Source organism: Gopherus evgoodei, chromosome 5 (genome assembly GCF_007399415.2).
Source record: "Gopherus evgoodei ecotype Sinaloan lineage chromosome 5, rGopEvg1_v1.p, whole genome shotgun sequence".
Classification (NCBI taxonomy): domain Eukaryota; kingdom Metazoa; phylum Chordata; order Testudines; family Testudinidae; genus Gopherus; species Gopherus evgoodei.
The window spans coordinates 6,826,638-6,846,013 of record NC_044326.1 but is presented as its reverse complement, the minus strand read 5'-3'; the positions used below and the strand labels follow the sequence as shown (position 1 = coordinate 6,846,013).

General features: G+C 43.6%; 1 protein-coding gene across 1 annotated transcript in view; it reads right to left on the bottom strand.

Annotated features, from left to right (window-relative positions):
- Positions 1-1,304: 1,304 nt before the first annotated feature.
- C5H20orf194 (chromosome 5 C20orf194 homolog) overlaps positions 1,305-19,376 on the bottom strand; it is a 135,248-nt gene continuing 117,176 nt past the window's right edge. The window contains exons 36-37 of the mRNA XM_030563095.1: positions 8,027-8,120; positions 1,305-5,383 (exon numbers count right to left, since the gene is read on the bottom strand). Coding sequence (XP_030418955.1) covers positions 5,271-5,383; positions 8,027-8,120 — 207 coding nt within the window. The 3' untranslated portion in view covers positions 1,305-5,270. The remainder of the gene's footprint in view (positions 5,384-8,026; positions 8,121-19,376) is intronic.

The window sequence follows — 19,376 nt, the reverse complement described above, 5'->3', positions numbered from 1 at the left end:
GATCCAGATGGGAAGCACAGCTAACTCTTCCAAAGCACACCCTATACCTAGTGCTATCAATACCTCGTATATTCCCAGGCTAGAAGGGACCACTACGATCTAGTCAGACCTTCTATATGAGAAATCAGAACTTCCCAAAATAATTCCTAGAGCATGATGAATCATAAGCATCAAATTAAAGCAATTAAAAAAATACTGCATAAAGTTAATGATTTATATCAAATATGAAATAAAGTTCTGGAAAAGATACTGAGCATATGGAATAAAGATATTGCTGAATATATAAAACAGTTTTGAACTCATAGGAAATGTCAAATTCAGTTTCTTTTACATAGGCTTGGAAGGATTACATTTTTAATCAGCAGATGTCAATAAATGTCGATTTCATTACACACAGATGAAAAAATATTTCCATTGATAATCAAAGAAAGGCAAAAGAAAGAAAAATGCTGCTTGAGAAATCATTAGCGTTTGATTTAAGGATACTTACTTTGTATATTTTGACATGTGATGTTGACAATTGTGTTTGAAGAGTTAGAATTATTGCATCTCAGTATCTACGGTCATAAAATAACTGTGCGAACCCTTCCCAGTTTCCTGCAACTGTGAAAATTTAAATAGATACAAATAGAAAAAAATACTAAAGAATAAACAAATCACCGACATCATCCATCAAAATGATCAAACACACATTCAGACAAGCCTTCCTTTACATAAAATCAGTTGCTCAAAAAGTGTTCCTTCCTTTTACTTGCATGAATAAAATGAATGGGATTTAGCCCTTATCTGGTATGTGCATAAAAATGTAAACACTTTCACTACGACTAAGTCTGCTGTTAACATTGTGAGATGAACATTAGTTAATAAGTGAATTTGCTTCAAAAAACAGTAAAATCAATTTTGCTGTTGAGACTTGCAATACATTTCTTGCTTTCAAAGAATAAATGGCCATAATTATTTTTATAAATGTGCAACTGGTTAAATGCAAGCCTTGAGTAGGCACGTTAAAAAGTCACTTGCTTGAGTTTTACCCAACTAGTTCAGAGGCTTACCATATGGTTTGATATGAAACCAGCAGCTTTATATTGTTTTGCTTGACAGAGATCACCTACTATGAAGATTTTAAGTATACACAGGGAGCTTAGTTACAAGTGATCATGGCATTTTGTTTCCTGTTTAGAGTTAACTGTCTAACGTGCATAATTATATGTACCCTTAATTTAAAAAGTGACTGCTGAGAGCCTCAAAAAAATACAGCTTAAATAACCTTGAACTTGTTCACTGTGTCAAAGAATCAAATGAAAGACAACAGATGGATATACTTTATTGGTTCTTAGCATGACATTGGAATTACAGTTGTAAAAAAATCACACAAACTGCAGGTATAAACATGTAAAACAATACAAAAATAAATGGAAAGGTAATTTTATATATTTACGGAATCGAGTTGTGTAATAAATACAATAATAAGCAAAAAAGCTTCAATCACACAATTCAGTTTAACTGAAGTTACAGTAGTGTTTGTAAATATAAGTTTTAACTTAAGTTGCAAATATTAAAGCATTGAAAACTAGTATAAAAGTGAATTTTGGCACATTGTAAAGTGAAATTTCTTATTAGTATTTGACAATTGTGTAAAAATGAAGCAATTTCTCACTAACCTTTTGAGGTACATTTTTAACAATCTAAAATTAGATTAACGACGTTGTTCTAACTCACAGTTTACGATTTACTATACTAGTTACAATTTTCCCTTTTAAGAATACCAAACAAGGTATTCCAGAGCTTATATCTGTGCAAATTCAGAAAAATCTCAATATAAAACTTATTAGGGAACTTTTAATTGCAACTTAAATCCTCCCTGCAATCATTTTTGCTAAATAATAATACAAATGTGTAAAAACTGGAACACCAAATTCCACAGCTTTACAAAGAAATAATCCTAGGTCACAGCTCAATTCAAGTTGCAAGTGTTCCCTTGCTAAGTTTGTCACATTTTTCACCCCCCCTATAACTTCAGCAACTTCTGACCAACACTCATTCTCTGTGAGAAAAAACACAAGCTGCTAACGTTAAGGTCAGCAAAGCATATAAACCCTTTGAGGACTCTTAGCACTTCATCACAATACCAGAAATGCCTGGACACAAAAGTTACTCTTATCCATTTTCACTATACAGTAAAAAGATAGTATAATGGCACTTTTTACTTATTTGAACATTTGCAGCTTATCCAGAGATGGTGCTTTTTCTGGTTTTACAGTAGCTAAAATTTTCAAAAACTAGATATTTAGGATTAACCCAATTCTTATCTTAACTTCAAAAAATATAAACCAGATTCCCCTGCAGTTAGGGTTCAGCATGGTATATACATCTCTGACAGGAATACAAAAATTATGGATTTTCCCCCCTTAAAAAAAGGGGGGGGCTGCTGACTGTTGGAAGCAAAATTAATCAGCAACTGCTATAAAACATCAGCAGCATCAAGTATTTATACATTTTAGTCCTCAAAGAGTTTTTTTAAAAAACGATTTAACCATGTGCGCTAATATTCTTCACTAGGTTAATTATAAGTCCTTTCACCAAAACCGTTTTTCCTTTAAAAAAGGGTGCAAGCAATACAACCCATGACGTCCACTCCCATAATTTGCTTAGTGCATCAATGGCGCCATATGCAAGGCACTGCTATGTTTAAAGGATATCATTGTCACAGTTTCACTATTTCGGTAATTTTTTAAAAATCACAGTTAAACACTAAAAGCTGAGGTAATCAAATTATTTCAACACCAAAATATATTAATTGAAATAGTACCAGTATGGTGAAAGGTCATCATATTACACAGTTATTGTTACCACTCAGCATGCAGTACAGTATATAATATCTATACTATCTATGCCTTCGTTGTGGTGGACTCTTCTGATTCAGGCTTTAAAAACAGCTTGATTTGTGCAGCAATAAACCCAATTTAATAAGTTTATTATTTCCTGTTTTGGTCACAGGGCATCTCGGTTTTAATTAGCTTATTATACTAAACCTAGATGAATCAGCCCATCAATATTTATTTTCCAGAGCTGCACAAATTAGATTTCTTAAAGAGAATTCAGCAGAGTATAAAACTACAGTATCTTCATCTATCAATTGCACTTAAAACCTACTCCGTTACTGATTTCCAAGTTGAGACAAAGTGTCAACAAAGTGCCATTTGTCTCAGCTCCTGGTATTTTATGTCAGACATTACATAGTCATACAGCTATTCTAGATATATGGCTTTTGCAGATTAGACAATTTATGCTAAAAAGGAGCACACAGTGTTTATGCTAAGTTATATTGGCAAAGAATTCTTCTACTGTCTAACTGCCCCTTTTGCAATATTACCTACAGAATTTTATATTTTCACAACTCTGTCTTAATACGCAGTTTCCATAGCCAATTTTACTTAGTTTCTAAACACTGACAACACCCCAGAAATAAACTGTTAGCTACGTTTACCTACCAGGCACTAAGTAGATTAAAAGACAAAAGTGTAGCCATGCATAGATAATTCTCGAGCTTTACTATGATGCTCTATACCTGTAATATGGGTTGCCCCAGAAAGCATATAAAACTTGGAACTAAACTGCTGGCTTTTACTGTGCTTTATAAGGAAAACATTTCTATCCTATTCAAGTCCTGTGGTGTGCAAGATAATGCCTAAATTCTGAAAGTTTTTAACATCTAGCATGAAAAAAAGAAGCAGCCGCCTTACAAGCATTTAAATCCTAATCTGCACCACCTGGAATTCAAAATCTGTACTTCCTTAGGGAATCTGTATACTCTAATGATCACAGTACAGGAGCTCACTGAGGTTAGCTAGTAGTGACATATACTAAAACTTTAGATAAAGTGTTCCAATTTTTATGTTTTCCTTGAAATTTCAGCCATTTAAGATTCCAAATTTAAAGAACTTATTTCCTAAGGCATCAAATTTCTATGTAGACTTGCACTTGACTGTAGGAGTTCAATCTAGTTTTCCTTTCTTAACATTAGAGCTTATGAACACCAGTTATGCTTCATTATTATAAGCATACTATACAAAATTATTCCTTCAATAAATTCTTATTGCATCAAATACATCTGATCAACAGAAAGGTCACAGATGCACTAAAAGCTGATCTGAGGAAAAGGAGTGTGCAAGTTAAAATGTTCAGCCGTGGTTGGTTTCCACAAAACTAATTTCCAAATGCACAGTGAGCTATAGTAATCTGTTTTTCAAGGTAACAAGTCCTACAATAATGTCAGTCAGTAGCCCACAGGTTAGCCACCTCAGAGTCTTGGCCAGCGTTCTATGTAGTCATATTCAAAATAGTTCTTGTTTAATTTAGAGGACAAGGTGCCATCATTCTCACTATATCATCAGCTTGAAAAAACAAATCGGAACCAAAAAAATCAAACCCAGTGTTTCAGTTCTGTGGAAGGGTATGGCCCATAGATTCTCCTAAAAGCTTGACAGATAAAGTACTTCAAGTACTGTTGTGTATTTCTGTACTGTTCTTTTTTACCTTTGAAAACATATTGAGTAGATGAATAGCTCATCTCTTCAGCCAAAAGATACCTCACTCATCCCCAGATTTGCTCAAATGTTGGGGTTACAGGATAATGCACAAGATTACCCATTTACTCTCAAGCACTGTCAGGTCACAGGTTACACCACTCTGCCTGTAATGCATTCTGCATGATAACAATAGTATCGCAGGAGAAAATGAGCCATTGAGAGCAGCAGCAAGATCAGGTGATCAGAGCTTTCCAAGCGTTCCCCCATTTCTCGCTTTAGGAACACACTCAAGCTCTCATACCGAAATACTTCAGGGCGTAACAAGCCTTGACCACTTTTTCATTTATGGACATTGAAAGAAATGAGCTCCAGGTTTTCGATTATCTGTACCACAGATCAATTTCACTGCTCATACACAGGGCTATGAGGACATACAGTTTTGTTTTGAACATGTAATATTTCCACTGCTAATCAGGGAAATTCCAGGTGATTCTTTTTATGATCTGGAATTAAGGTGAAGTGGATGCAAACCAGACTGTACAAACAACTAAGTAGTTGCCAGATTAAAATGCCAGCTTTACCGGAATGAAGTTTCATTTTAAAACTGCTAAAAACTAACATTTGACTTTTCATTTTCTTGTTAACCAGCAAGGCTGTCAGCATTTTTCGGTTACTGATAGTCAGATGACAGTTTAGAAATCCACAATGTTTATGTGCATTTAATACCACAAACATGCATGCTTATGTCTTCTGCTCAAAGAGATCATGATATTCTTGTTCTTCAAGCTCTCTGTTGTACTTTTCAATTTCTCTGTTAGCTTCTTCCAAGTAGTCGTTCATGAACTGGTCCATTACTGATGTCGAAATACTAAGGAAAAGTATTCATCGAAATAAAAACATGCATTAGAATCAGAACAGGTTGGACTACGTAAGCAATTGAACTAGTTAGCTCTGCATATTAATAGGATGAATTTTTCTCTGTGGGCAATAATGGAATGTATTCGCATATCCTGGAGTCAGAACAAACTATCAGTACTCTTCCTCAAAGAGGGTGTAAGAGTTACATAGGGAACTTTCTTAATCTCAGTAGGAAAAAATAATATGGGCTGTGTGAAACACCAGCAAGTCAGGTAAGTGACAGTATCTCCAGTCTCTGCCCCAACCGTTGCCTCTGTAAAATCATCCCAAGCTTCAATCTGATGTCCCTGGGTAAAGTTCTGTTAAAAAAAATCAGGATTCCTATCACCAGCTGCTCTTTCAATCTGGCTTTTAAAATTATTCTAAAAAAATGTAGACAGTATGCACAGTATCTAGACCCTGAAAGTATGTTCCACTTGTACTGGATTTCATTTAGAAGGAGAAAGTAAATGAGAAAGAGGGTATTACTTCTGTTATTAGACTGTTTTTAATGGCTGTGAAAGGGTGGTTGATGCTGTGGTACATTATTTGGGATAGTCTCATCCATTATTTGATCTTGCACACCAGAATTACATGAAAATCGATTAAGTAGGTTTCAATAAGAAAAAAGTCACAAAATCCCACCAGCAGAAATATCTAGCTAATATTCATGAACAAAGTTTAGCATATGTGCTGCTTTGTTTTCCATTAACTTTTCTACCAAATGACCATGGTTAGGGAATGTATCCAAGAAGGGAAGCAAGGTCTGATGATTTAAGAATTAAAATTAAGTGCCACAGAAGTTGTGGAAGGACAAGTGGGCCCTCTTGCTCAAAGAAGAACTGAAGTATCCACCTGCAGCTTTCCAAGTAAATTACAATCAGTTACTGAAGATCAAGAAATAATAAAAACGAAATTGAGAACATAAAAGCAGACTTGAGGTAAGTTGTTTATGACTGAGATGGTCTCTTTGTTCAGCACCGAATGCAAATGTTCCTGGGCACTACAATACAAATAAATAATAAATAATAGCTTAGAGAGAATCTTAGGACAAAAATATTAGAAAATGTGATGGACACATGAGGAATTGTACAGTGGGGGTCTGTTAATATGACTCTGGAGTTATTGCCAAATATTAAGAGAAAATCCAATACACCAAACCAATTCAAGTAAAAAAGTAATCAGTGTGATTCAGGAAAAACTAAAAAAAGCCCCATTGAGCTTCAAATATTTTTATTTTGTCCTGACAAGGAACCAATTTTGCTGATCTAGGAAAGCAAAGATGGCTAATTTCAGAGTTCAGTGTATTCTTGCCATAGCTGGTTGCTCATATCAAGTAAAGGGTGCAGAACCCAAGCAAGAGTTTTAAAATAATTCATAGACTCTAAGACTGGAAGGGACCTCGAGAGGTCATCGAATCCAGTCCCCTGCCGTCATGGCAGGACCAAATACTGTCTAGAGAATGAAGCAAGTTCAGACATATTTTAATTCACAAGTAATACTGGAGAGTCATCACACATGCGCTTCTGATTTTATTTGCATGCGCACTCTGAAGATACAGTGGTTAATTGGTATGCATGTGAGATTTTTCCACATCGATCAGGTTAGAAGGTTTTTTACATTAATGAAACTTCAACATCCAAGGAACAAGAATGAGATATTTTTGTAGCGAGATCTTGTAGTCTTTTTGGGGGGGTTTCTCTAAGTATACATTCTTTTTGTGACATATTATATTGAAAGGTAGTTAAGGGATTATTTGGTTTAAATTGAAGGGTTTTTTTTTTTTTGGTATAGTATGCTTCCGATTATCTGAAAACCACAGGGGACACATTTTGTTTGGATAATCAGGAGTCTGGATAATTGAGAGGGCAGAAGTGGCAGTGCAGGGAGCCCTCGGTAGCTCGCTCACTCTTATGACACCGGGACTACCTTCTTGACTGTTCCAAGTGCAAGGGGTGAGGGTGGGGTGGGGAAGAGGGGAAGGCTGTGGCCCTGATAGGGCAAAGTGGAGCCTTCTGGCCATTGCACCAATCTGCCCCACCAGGACCTTGCAAATGCAGGGATCAGGTGTTACCAGCCCTGCAGCAGTGCAGGGGCCCTGGAAGCTCTGCTGTCATGGCTCCTCTCACTCAGTCTCATGACAGAAGGGCTGCACAAGGCTTCCTGGGCTGCTGCAATGGCCATTCAGCAACAGGGTGGCCTCCACCAGGGCAGGGGGTCTCTGCTCTATCATCTGAACCTGCACATTATCCTAATGCAGAGCGTGGAGACAGAGAAGGGTTTCAGATAACAGGGTTTTTGAAAAATAAGGATTATACTGTACTTGATTTTCTATATGATCTAATGACCTTTGGTTTGTTCAATTCAGCTTCTTACACTGTGACTGTAGGAGTGATCTATTAATGTTCAAGTCTGATATGGCAAATGGTCATATGCTGATTTAAAACATTAAAACCTTTCACTGTGCATGATCACCAGCTAGTCAGTTGGCTCTTTTAAAGATAATGCTCTGCCCCAATATTCCATGTCAGCTTTGTCTAAATCCACAGCTTACTTTCTACAAAAATACTCATGAATTTAAATACATATTTAAAGGATACGTGGATGGTAATCCATCTTGTCCCCAAAGAAATTCACAAACTGAGTTCCATTGTAAAAGTAACCAGCTGGAAGTGGATCCAGGTGGCGCTTCATCTGCATTCAAAGGCAAATACTATATCATTAGACATTTCAACAGTCTAAAACATGGGTACGTAAGTCTATGAGTTAAACAGAAGGGGGGGGGGGAATGCCTCTTTCCAGAAACTTACCAACCCAGTACAGAAGTGCTTGACCTTTCGTTTAAATGAGGTAGACACTTTGCAAAACAGGCTTAAATACTAACATGATTGCAGTATCTTTAGCTGTTACCTTATAAATTTAATTTTCTACTAGGAAAATTGAGGGAAAAAACCCAAAACATTTATTGTCCCCTTGGTTGTAAAAGAGGACCCTATGGGCATGTCTAGACTAGGATAAATAGTATACTCTTAAAACTTGTTAGCCTAAACAATGTAACACTAGTTTGGAAAGAGCAAGTTAGCCCTGCCCTGTTTTAGCTAATGTAATTTAAAAATATGCCTTTTACCCTAGTCTGAACAAGCCGTTAATGTTAACTGATACAGGGCTATCTTCTCATGTCTGCAGACAAACCACTCAAAAGACACGGACTGGCCCTGTTCATCTCAGTCTAGAATACATTAATAGTTTCCAAGGCCAGAAGGGACCACCGTGATCATCGAGTCTGACCTTGTGTATAACAGGCCACAAAACTTCGCCCAAATTATTCCTAGTGCACGTATTTTAGAAAAACATCCGATCGATTTAAAAATGGTCAGTGATGGAGAATCCATCATGAGCCCTGGTAAATCTTCCAGCCATTGGATCAATGTAAACGCTTCTCTACTACATTTAAGACCCTACTAAATATTTGTTCCCTATGTAGATACTTATAGATTGTATTGAAGCCACCCATAACCGTCTCTTTGTTAAGCTGAATAGATTGAGCTCTCTGCGTCTATCACTATAAAACATATTTTTAAATCCCTGAATCATTCTCGTGGCTCTTTTTTGAACCCTCTCCAAATTATCTATGACCTTCTGTATTGTGGACACCAAAACTGCAAACACCAAACACAGAGGTATCAGTGCCAAATACAGAGGTAAAATAACCTTTACTTCCACTTGAGATTCCCCTATTTATATATCTCAGAATCACATTAGCTCTTTTGGCCACATCACACTGGGAGCACATGTTCAGTTGATTATCCATTATGACCCCTAGATCTTTTTCAGAGTTACTGTTTCCCAGTGTAGAGTCCCCCATTGTGTAAGTATGGCCTACATTCTTTGTTACTTGATGTGTATATATTTACATTTAGCCATATTAAAATGCATATTGTTTTCTTGTGCCCAGTTTACCAACCAATCCAGATAGCTCCTATCAGTGACCTGTCCTCTTCATTATTTATCATTACCCCAAATCTGTATCATCTGCAAACTTTATCAGTGATGCCTACGTTTTCTTCCACATCAATAATAAAACAGAGCCAAGAACTGATCCCTGCGGCACATACCTGGAACCATATCTGCTGGATGACTTTTTCTCATTTACAATCACATTGAGACCTAACAGTTAGCCAGTTTTTAATCCATTTAATATGCGCCATGTTAGTTCTAGGTCATTCTAGGTTTTTAATCGAAATGTCATGTCTGTCAAAGCCTTATAGAAGTCTCAGTATATTATGTCAACACTATGATCTTTCTCAAACTTGTAATCTCAAACAAGAGACTAAATTAGAGAGAACCTATTTTCCATAAACCCATGTTGATTTGCATCAATTACATTACCCTCTAATCCTTCACTAATTGAGACTCTACATTTAACAGCCAAGGTGCTTACATCACTCCTGTCCCCATAATATCTGAACATCTCAGACTGCATCTCCATGACTGCCTAGGAAATGAGGGAAAACTCACTGCACAAGCAACTATAAATACTCTGTGCACTCTGTACAGCAGTCCTCATTCCATTTAAGAAAATGGTGCCATAAGCACTAATTCCTTAAGCAACAAAAGCAGCGGCAGTGGCACAGGAACCAGCAAACAGAGCTGTACACAGGAGTTTGAGTGGGAGTTTACAGAGGGAGTTTTGAGAAAGGCTAAGAGACAGACAGAGGAACACAGGCTACTGAAGGGAGTGTGCAGTGTTCTAGGAGTGTCTTGGTGCTTCTTGGGAGTTTGTTTTGCTGTGGGTGGTGATGTTTTTGGTTGGATTGTGTTTCCCAGACTTACAGGATTTAGATGGGAAACCTATGACAGATACAGAGGCAGCAGTTGTAGTGACCCAAGCAGTGGAAGACACAATGAAGATGACTGGATGTGGAAGCTGCAGTATGTACATGATTCTGGAGGGGGTACCTGAAAAGAGTTTTGTCTGCATGAAATGCTGCCTGATAGAGTTGATGGAAGAAAAGATCCAAGGATTGGAGATGAAGGTGGAAACTCTGGCCGAGTTTAGAAGGGGGTTCGAGCGGATGATGGAGCAAGGACATGATGAGGCTGAACGGAAAAGCTCAGACTTGCAGATGGAAGCAGGACCAAAGAACTCTGAGGGGAGACTGCTGGGTGAGGAAAGAGGACAGTGGAAGCATGTGACTAAGCGAACCAGGCAGAGGAAAAGACAGGCTAATGAAGGAGCAATAGAGCTCAGGAACAGTTTTGCGGAGTGGGAATATGAAGAAGGGGCACAGCAGGTGGCCGCTGAAGGTGAGAAGGCCAGGAAGAAGAGAAGAGCAGCTAGCCCTATAAGGAGAGGGAACGAATCAATGGTGATGACACCAAACATGAGCCCCAGGAGGATACGGGATGGGCTGCAGAGGATTGTAAGGGTGAATAGGAATCGAGAGGACTTGCAGCCAGAGGGAACGGGGGATAGACCAAAGAATCGCACCATCACCAGGAAAAGGCAGGTCTGCGTGATTGGGGACTCCTTACCAAGAAGGACAGACAGGCCTGTAACCAGAGCTGATCCAGAGAACAGAAGGATGTGCTGTCTGCCCGGTGCTAAGATACGGGATGTGGACCTGAGGCTGAAGAGGATCCTAATGGGAGCAGGAAAGAATCTGCTGATTGTCTTTCATGTGGGAACGAATGATACAGCTAGATTCTCACTGGAACGTATCAAGGGTGACTATGGCAGGCTGGGGAAGACACTTAAGGAAATCGAGGCTCAGGTGATCTTCAGTGGGATTCTGCCTGTTCCTAGAGAAGGGCAACAAAGGTTTGACAAGATTATGGTGATCAGCAGATGGCTCAGGCTGGAGGGCTTTGGGATGTATGGCCACTGGGAGGCATTCATGGACAGAGGACTGTTCTCTCGTGATGGACTTCACCTGAGTAGGGAGGGAAATAGACTTCTAGGATGGAGGCTGGCACAACTGATTAAGAGAGCTTTAAACTAGGAATTATGGGGAAATGGTCAGAAGATGTCTAGGTAATCTCCATGCTGGATTTTAACACAGAGGGAAGAAAATGAAGCAAGAAAGGATACTGTTGTGGGTAGGAGAATGGACAAATGGAGGAAGTGTACTGTAGATATAATTCTAATAGGTGATACTGGCAGAACATCATCTGGGCCTAATCAGGTAAAGAATGTGAGTGAAGCCAAATAACAAGAATTAAGATGTTTGTACACTAATGTGAGGAGCCTAGGTAACAAAACGGAGGAACGAGAGTTACTGGTGCAGGAAGCGAAACCAGATATTATAGGGATAAGAGAAACATGGTGGAACAGTAGTCATGGCTGGAGTACAGGTACAGAAGGGTCTGTGCTGTTTAGGAAAGACAGAAATAAAGGTAAAGGTGGTGGAGTAGCATTGTATATCAATGATGAGGTACACTGTAAAGAAATAAGAAGGGATGGTCAAAAATCACACTGGGGAAGAAAGCTAAGAGAGCCTCCCCTTATACAGTGCTTGGGGTGTGCTACAGACCATCGGGATCTGATCTGGATATGGATCGAGACTTTTGTAATCTTTTTAATGAAGTAAATACTAATGGGAACTGTGTGATCATGGGAGACTTTAACTTGCCAGATACAGACTGGAGTACAAGTGCTAGTAATAATAATGGGCTCAGATTTTTCTAGATGCAATAGCTGATGGATTTCTTCATCAAGTAGCTGAAGAACCAACAAGAGGGGATGCCATTTTAGATTTGGTTTTGGTGAGTAGTAAGAACCTCAAACAAGAAATGGTTGTACGAGACAACCTTGGTTCTAGCGATCATGAGCTAATTCAGTTTAAACTAAATGGAAGGATAAATAAAAACAGATCTGTGACTAGGGTTTTCTATTTCAAAAGGGCTAACTTTAAATAAATTAGTTAGGGAAGTGGACTGGACTGAAGAATGTGGGGATCTAAAGGTTGAGGAAGCCTGGAATTACTTCAAGTCAAAGTTGCAGAAACTATCAGAAGCCTGCATCCCAAAAAAGGGGGAAAAAAATCTTAGGCAGGAGTTGCAGACCAAGCTGGATGAGCAAGCATCTCAGAGGTGATTAAGAAAAAGCAGAAAGCCTACAAGGAATGGAAGATGAAACTGATCAGCAAGGAAAGCTACCTTATTTAGGTCAGAACATGTAGGGATAAAAAAGTTAGAAAGGCCAAAAGCCGTGTAGACTTTTCCCTTGCAAAAGGAATTAAAACCCATAGTAAAAAGGTTCATATAAAGAAAGACAGACAGACAGATGTGGGACTGCTAAACACTGAAGATAGAGTGAAGGTTAAGGATAATCTAGGCTTGGCCCAATATCTGAACCAGGCCTGCACAACTCGTAAAGCGGCGAGGGCCACATTACTCCAAAGAAAACAGCTAAGAGGCAAAACCCCCTAGCCCTACGGAACACCTTGCCCACCTCCCAGGACCTCCCGGCCCCGGGGAAACACCCTGCCCCATCACCGCCCAGCCCTGCAGAAACAAACCATCCTTCCCTAGCACCACCCCACCAAAACAGCTGTGGGCCAAAAAGGAAGGTTGGGGGTGGGGAGGTGATAGTTGATTTTAAGTCAACCAGGCGCTCCCAGCTGAAGAGGTGGCTGGGAGCCCTCATGGGCAAATTAAAGGGCCCAGGGCTCCAGCGGCTGTGGGAACCCGGAGCTTTGCAGGGCTGGGGCAGGGATTTAAAGAGGCCAGAGCTCCTGCCGCTGAGGGAGCCCGAGCCCTTTAAATCCCAGCCCCAGCCCATCCGCTGGAGCCGCGGCTTGGATTCAAAGGGCTCTGGGCTGCCTGCAGCGGTGGGGAGCCCTGAGCCCTTTAAATCTTGGCAGCAGTGGGGAATCTCTGCAGGCAGCCCAGAGCCCTTTGATTCCCGGTCGCGGCTAAGATTTAAAGGGCTCTGGGCTCCCCGATGCTGCGGGCAGCTCAGAGCTCTTTGATTCCCTGCCGCGGGCCGCACAGTGAGCCTCCGCGGGCTGCATGTTGTGCAGGTCTGATCTAGACAAATACTTTACCTCAGTCTTTAGTGAGGCTAATGAGGAGCTTAGGGATAATGGTAAAATGACAAATAGGAATGAGGCTATGGAGGTAGAAATTACCACATCCGAGGTAGAAGTCAAACGCGAACAGCTTAATGGGAGGAAATCAGGGGGCCCAGATAATCTTCATCCAACAATATTAAAGGAACTGGCATATGAAATTGAAAGCCCATTAGCAAGAATTTTTAATGAATCTGTAAACTCACGGGTCGTACCGTATGACTGGAGAATTACTAACATAGTTCCTATTTTTAAGAAAGGAAAAAAGAGTGATCCAGGCAACTACAGGCCTGTCAGTTTGACATCTGTAGTATGCAAGGTCTTGGAAAAAATTCTGAAGGAAAAAGTAGTCAAAGACATTGAGGTCAATGGCAATTGGGACAAAATACAACACGGTTTTACAAAAGGTATATCGCGCCAAACCAACCTGATCTCCTTCTCTGAGAAGGAAACAGATTTTTTAGACAAAGGAAACGCAGTGGATCTAATTTACCTCAATTTCAGTAAGGCATCTGACATGGTTCCACATGGGGAATTATTAACTAAATTGGAAAAGATGCGTATCAATATGAAAATTGAAAGGTGGATAAGGAACTGGTTAAAGAGGAGACTACAACAGGTGGTACTGAATGGTGAACTGTCAGGCTGGAGGGAGGTTACTAGTGGAGTTCCTCAGGGATCGGTTTTGGGAGCATCTTATTTCATCTTTTTATTACTGACCTTGGCACAAAAAGTTGGAATGTGCTAATTAAGTTTGCAGATGACACAAAGCTATGAAGTATTGCCAATACAGAGAAGGACCAGGATATCATACAGGAAAATCTGGATGACCTTGTAAACTGGAGTAATAGTAATAGGATGAAATTTAATAGTAAAAAGTGCAAGGTCATGCATTTAGGGATTAGTAACGAGAAAAGACAGTTACTCACCTTTGTAACTGTTGTTCTTCGAGATGTGTTGCTCATATCCATTCCAGTTAGGTGTGCGCTCCACGTGTGCACGCTCGTCGGAAGATTTTTACCCAAGCAACTCCGGTGGGTCGGCAGATCGCCCAATGGAGTGGTGCCGCCACGGCGCTAGATATATACCCCTGCCAACCCACCTGCTCCTCAGTTCCTTCTTGCCGGCTACTCCGACAGTGGGGAAGGAGGGCGGGTGTGGAATGGATATGAGCAACACATCTCGAAGAACAACAGTTACAAAGGTGAGTAACCGTCTTTTCTTCTTCGAGTGATTGCTCATATCCATTCTAGTTAGGTGATTCCCAAGCCTTACCTAGGCGGCGGGGTCGGAGTGAGATGTCGCAGAGTGCAATACGGCGGAGCCGAAGGGCTGCATCATCCCTAGACTGCTGAACCAGGGCATAGTGAGAGGCAAAAGTGTGGACCGAGGACCAGGTCGCTGCACGGCAGATTTCATGAATGGGTACGTGAGCGAGGAAAGCAGCTGATGAAGCTTGAGCCCTGGTGGAGTGCATAGTCACATGGCCCGATGGGACGTGAGCCAAGTCGTAACAGGCGCGGATGCACGACGTTACCCAGGAGGAAATGCGCTGCAAGGAGACAGGAAGCCCTTTGATCCGCTCAGCCAACGCGACAAAAGTTGGGGGGTTCTGCGGAATGGCTTAGTTCGTTCTATATAAAAAGCGAGCGCTTTATGAATGTCTAGGGAGTGTAGCTGCTGCTCCCTGTGAGTCAAATGCGGTTTTGGGAAGAAAACAGGGAGGAAGATCTCCTGGTTAACGTGGAAGGCTGATACTACCTTGGGAAGAAAGGTCGGATGTGGTAGCAACTGCACCGTGTCTCTGTGGAACACCGTATACAGAGGGTCCACCGTGAGGGCCCAAAGCTCCGAAACCCGTCTCACGGACGTGATGGCCACCAGGAAAGCGGTTTTCCAGGAGAGGTAGAGAAGGGAGCACATTGCTAATGGTTTAAACGGAGGGAACTTAAGTCTGGCAAGAACCAGACTAAGATCCCATGTTGGAGTAGAGCGGCGTACCTGAGGGTAGAGGCGCTCTTGGCCCTTAAGGAACCTAGACACCATCGGATGGGAAAATACCAAGCGGCCATCCTCTCCTGGGTGGAATGTAGAGATGGCTGCCAAGTGGACCCTCAGAGATGATACCGCCAAGCCCTATTGTTTGAGGGACCAGAGGTAATCCAAGATGTTAGATATGGATAGCTCGGCGGGAAGGAAGTTCCGTTCCACGCACCAGCACGCGAGCGCTTCCACTTGGCCAAATATGTAGCCCTAGTGGAAGGCTTCCTGCTACCCAGGAGTACCTGCTGCACCGGGGTGGAGCAACGCAGCTCAGAGTGAGTCAGCCACGTAGGAGCCACACCGTGAAGTGGAGCGACTGAAGGTCCGGGTGACGGAGCTTGCCGTGGTCCTGGGTAATCAGGTCCAGGTGAAGAAGCAGGGAACAGGGTTGGCTACGGATAGGTCTAGCAGCATGGTGTACCAGTGCTGCCGAGGCCACACTGGAGCTATCATGATCAAGCGGGCTTTGTCCCTGCACGCTTTCAGTAGGACCCAGTGGACGAGTGGAAACGATGGAAAGGCGTAGAGCAGGTGCGTCGTCCACGGCATAAGGAAGGCGTCCGCCATTGAACCCAGTGAGAGGCCTTGAAAGGAGCAGAACGCCTGGCATTTCCTGTTCCCGCAGGATGCAAAGAGGTCTATCCAGGGAAACCCCGACTTCCGGAAGAGTGAAAGAGCAACGTCCAGGTGAAGGGACCATTCATGGGAAAGGAAGGATCTGCTGAGGCAATCCGCCAGCGTGTTCCGAACTCCTGGGAGAAAGGAAGCGACGAGGTGTATAGAATGGGCTATGCAGAAGTCCCATAGTTGTAAGGTTTACTGGCACAGGGGGGAAGATCTCGTGCCGCTCTGTTTCTTTATATAGTGCATGGCTGTTGTGTTGTCGGTGAATACTGATATACAACGGCCCTGCAAGTGTTGCCGGAACGTCTGACAAGCGAGGTGGACCGCTCTCAGCTCTTGGACGTTGATGTGGAGGTCCAGCTCATGAGGTGACCAACGGCCTTGGGTGCGTAGGTGCCCGAGGTGAGCCCCACAACCGAGGGACGATGAGTCCGTTGTCAGGGACGTCGAGGGTTGGGGCAGGTGGAACGGGAGCCCTGCACACACCATGGAGGGATCCAGCCACCACTGGAAGGAGTCTAGCACGGTCAAGGAAATGGTGACGATCATGTCCATAGGATCTCTGGCTGGATGGTATTGCGAGTTGAGCCAGGACTGGAGGGGCCGTAGGCACAGTCTTGAGTAGTTCGTCACGAATGTGCAGGCCGCCATATGGCCCAAGAGAGCGAGGCAAGTGCGTACCGAGGTTAGCAGCGCCGCTTGCAGCCTCCAGATGATGGCCGTGAGAGCCTGGAACCGTGGCAGTGGTACGCAGGCTTTGGCAAGAGTCGAGTCCAAGGTGGCACCAATAAACTCTATCCTCTGAGTGGGGATTAGAGTTGACTTTTCCACACTGATCATTAGACCTAGATGTAGGAAAAGGTTCTTGACAATGTGGACGTAACTGAGGACTCGCGTCTCGGAGGTCCCGCGGATAAGCCAGTCGTCTAGATATGGGAAGACGTGTATCCGACTGCAGCGAAGCTGGGCAGCAACTACAGCCATACGTTTTGTGAATACTCTTGGGGCTGTAGAGAAGCCAAACGAGAGGACCACGAACTGAAAATGCTGCCGGTTGACCACGAACCGGAGGAACCTCCTGTGAGGTGGAAAGATGGCTATGTCGAAGTAGGCATCTTGCATGTCGAGGGCGGCATATCAGTCTCCAGGATCCACGGATACCATATGGAACTTCAACTTTACCATGTAGCTGTTGAGTTCTCGCAGATCGAGGATTGGTCTAGAGACCTCCCTTCGCCTTGGGGATCAGGAAGTAGCGGGAATAAAACCCCTTGCCCCGTTCGTGCTCTGGTACCTCCTCTATGGCTCCTTTGGCGAGGAGCGCTTGCACCTCCTTTAGGAGGAGTTGCTCGTGAGAGGGGTCCCTGAAGAGGGACGAGGGTAGAAGGGGGGTTGAAATAAATTGCAGATGGTATCCAAGTTCCAACATGCATAGGACCCAACGATCTGACGTTAGCTGGGACCACATGGGAGGAAGGAGGAAAGCCAGTTGGAAAAGGGCGGGGACGGATCCTTCAAAAAAACTGGTATAACACCCTCGGGCGCACCTTCAAAAGGAAGGTTTTGGCCCGGGGGGAGGCTTGGAAGAGCTTTGGTTCTGGCCCCCTTGGTTGTCTGATTGTCTCCAGCGGCCGCTTCTGCCTCGCCGTCTGGCAAAGTCTTGTCTCTGCCGAGGTTGAGGGTAATGGCGGTGCTGTTGGGGTCGGAAGGGCCTACGCTGAGTTACGGGCGTGTGCATCCCTAACGAACGCATAATGACCCTGTTGTCTTTTAGGCTCTGTAGCCTTGGGTCTGTTTTATCTGAAAATAGCCCTTGACCCTCGAATGGAAGGTCCTGAATCGTGTGCTGGAGCTCCAGGGGGAGGCCAGAGACCTGTAGCCACGAGATACGGTGCACAGTCACGCCAGAGGCCAGAGTCCTGGTGACTGAGTCCGCGGCATCCAGGGAAGCTTGGAGGGAGGTTCTCGCGACCTTTTCCCCCCCGTCGAGGATCGCAGAGAACTCCTGCCGTGCATCCTGTGGAAGCAGCTCCTTAAATTTGTCCACCACCACCCAGGTATTGTAGCTATAGCGGCTAAGGAGGGCTTGTTGGTTGGACACCCAGAGCTGGAGAGCTCCCGCAGAGTAAACTTTACCCCCCAGCAAGTCCATACGTCTCGCGTCCTTCGATTTAGCGGCTGGTGCCTGCTGGCCATGGCGCTCCTTCTCGTTAACCAACTGGACGACGAGAGAGCAGGAGGAGGATGTACATATAGATATTCATAGCCCTTTGAGGGCACCATGTACTTGTGCTCTACTCCTCGCGCAGCGGGTGGAACAGAGGCCAGAGACTGCCATATTATAGTGGCATTGGCCTGTATGGTTTTTATAAATGGGAGAGCCACTCTAGTGGGGACATCGGATGACAGTATGTCCACCACTGGATCTTTGACCTCTGGGACTTCCTCGGCTTGTAAATTCATGTTCTGTGCAACACGCCTGAGGAGGTCCTGGTGGGCTCTGAGGTCAATTGGAGGAGGGCTGGTGGATGAGTTCCAGCCACCGCCTCATCAGGAGAGGACGAAGATGAGAGACCTGGAACGAGCAGGTCTGAAGAGGGCTCTGCCTGAAGCATGGTGTCTGTCTCTCAGGAGAGCTCGGAGTCCTGTGGCTGGGTCACCCCTTCCTCCATAGCAGAAGGGGGAGGGCAGGTAATCGTGGCTTCCAGTGCCCTGTGTTCCGAGGCTGACGAAAGCAGTGGACCTGGGGGAGGGCCTTGGGCTTGATAGTACGCCCAGGGCATCCAGAACCCCCACTGCTGTGGACCATGCTCTTGAGGCTGAGGCTCGCTGAACAAGGCAGCAGGCACGTGGGTGTCCAGGGTGTATACACTGTCAGCCTGAGAGGACAGGGACAGCTGATGGGATGGCCATGGAGGAGCCGAGCGAGGCTGGTATGAGTCCCTCGCTCCCGTCGTTGGAAATCTCCTCGGTGCCGGGGATTGGTACCAGGAATCGTATCGGTGCCGAGACAGAGACCGGGACCTGCAACCAGCATGGTGCCGGGAGGTCGACCTGGATCTCGATCGTCTACGACGGGACCGGCTGCAAGAGTCTCGGTGCCAGGAGCGGTGCCTGGAGCCAGAGCGGTACTGAGAGTACTGACCAGGACAAGAGGTGGATCTGCGCCGCGAGTATGACCGGTGCCGCCTGGGTGAGCGGTGCCGGGATT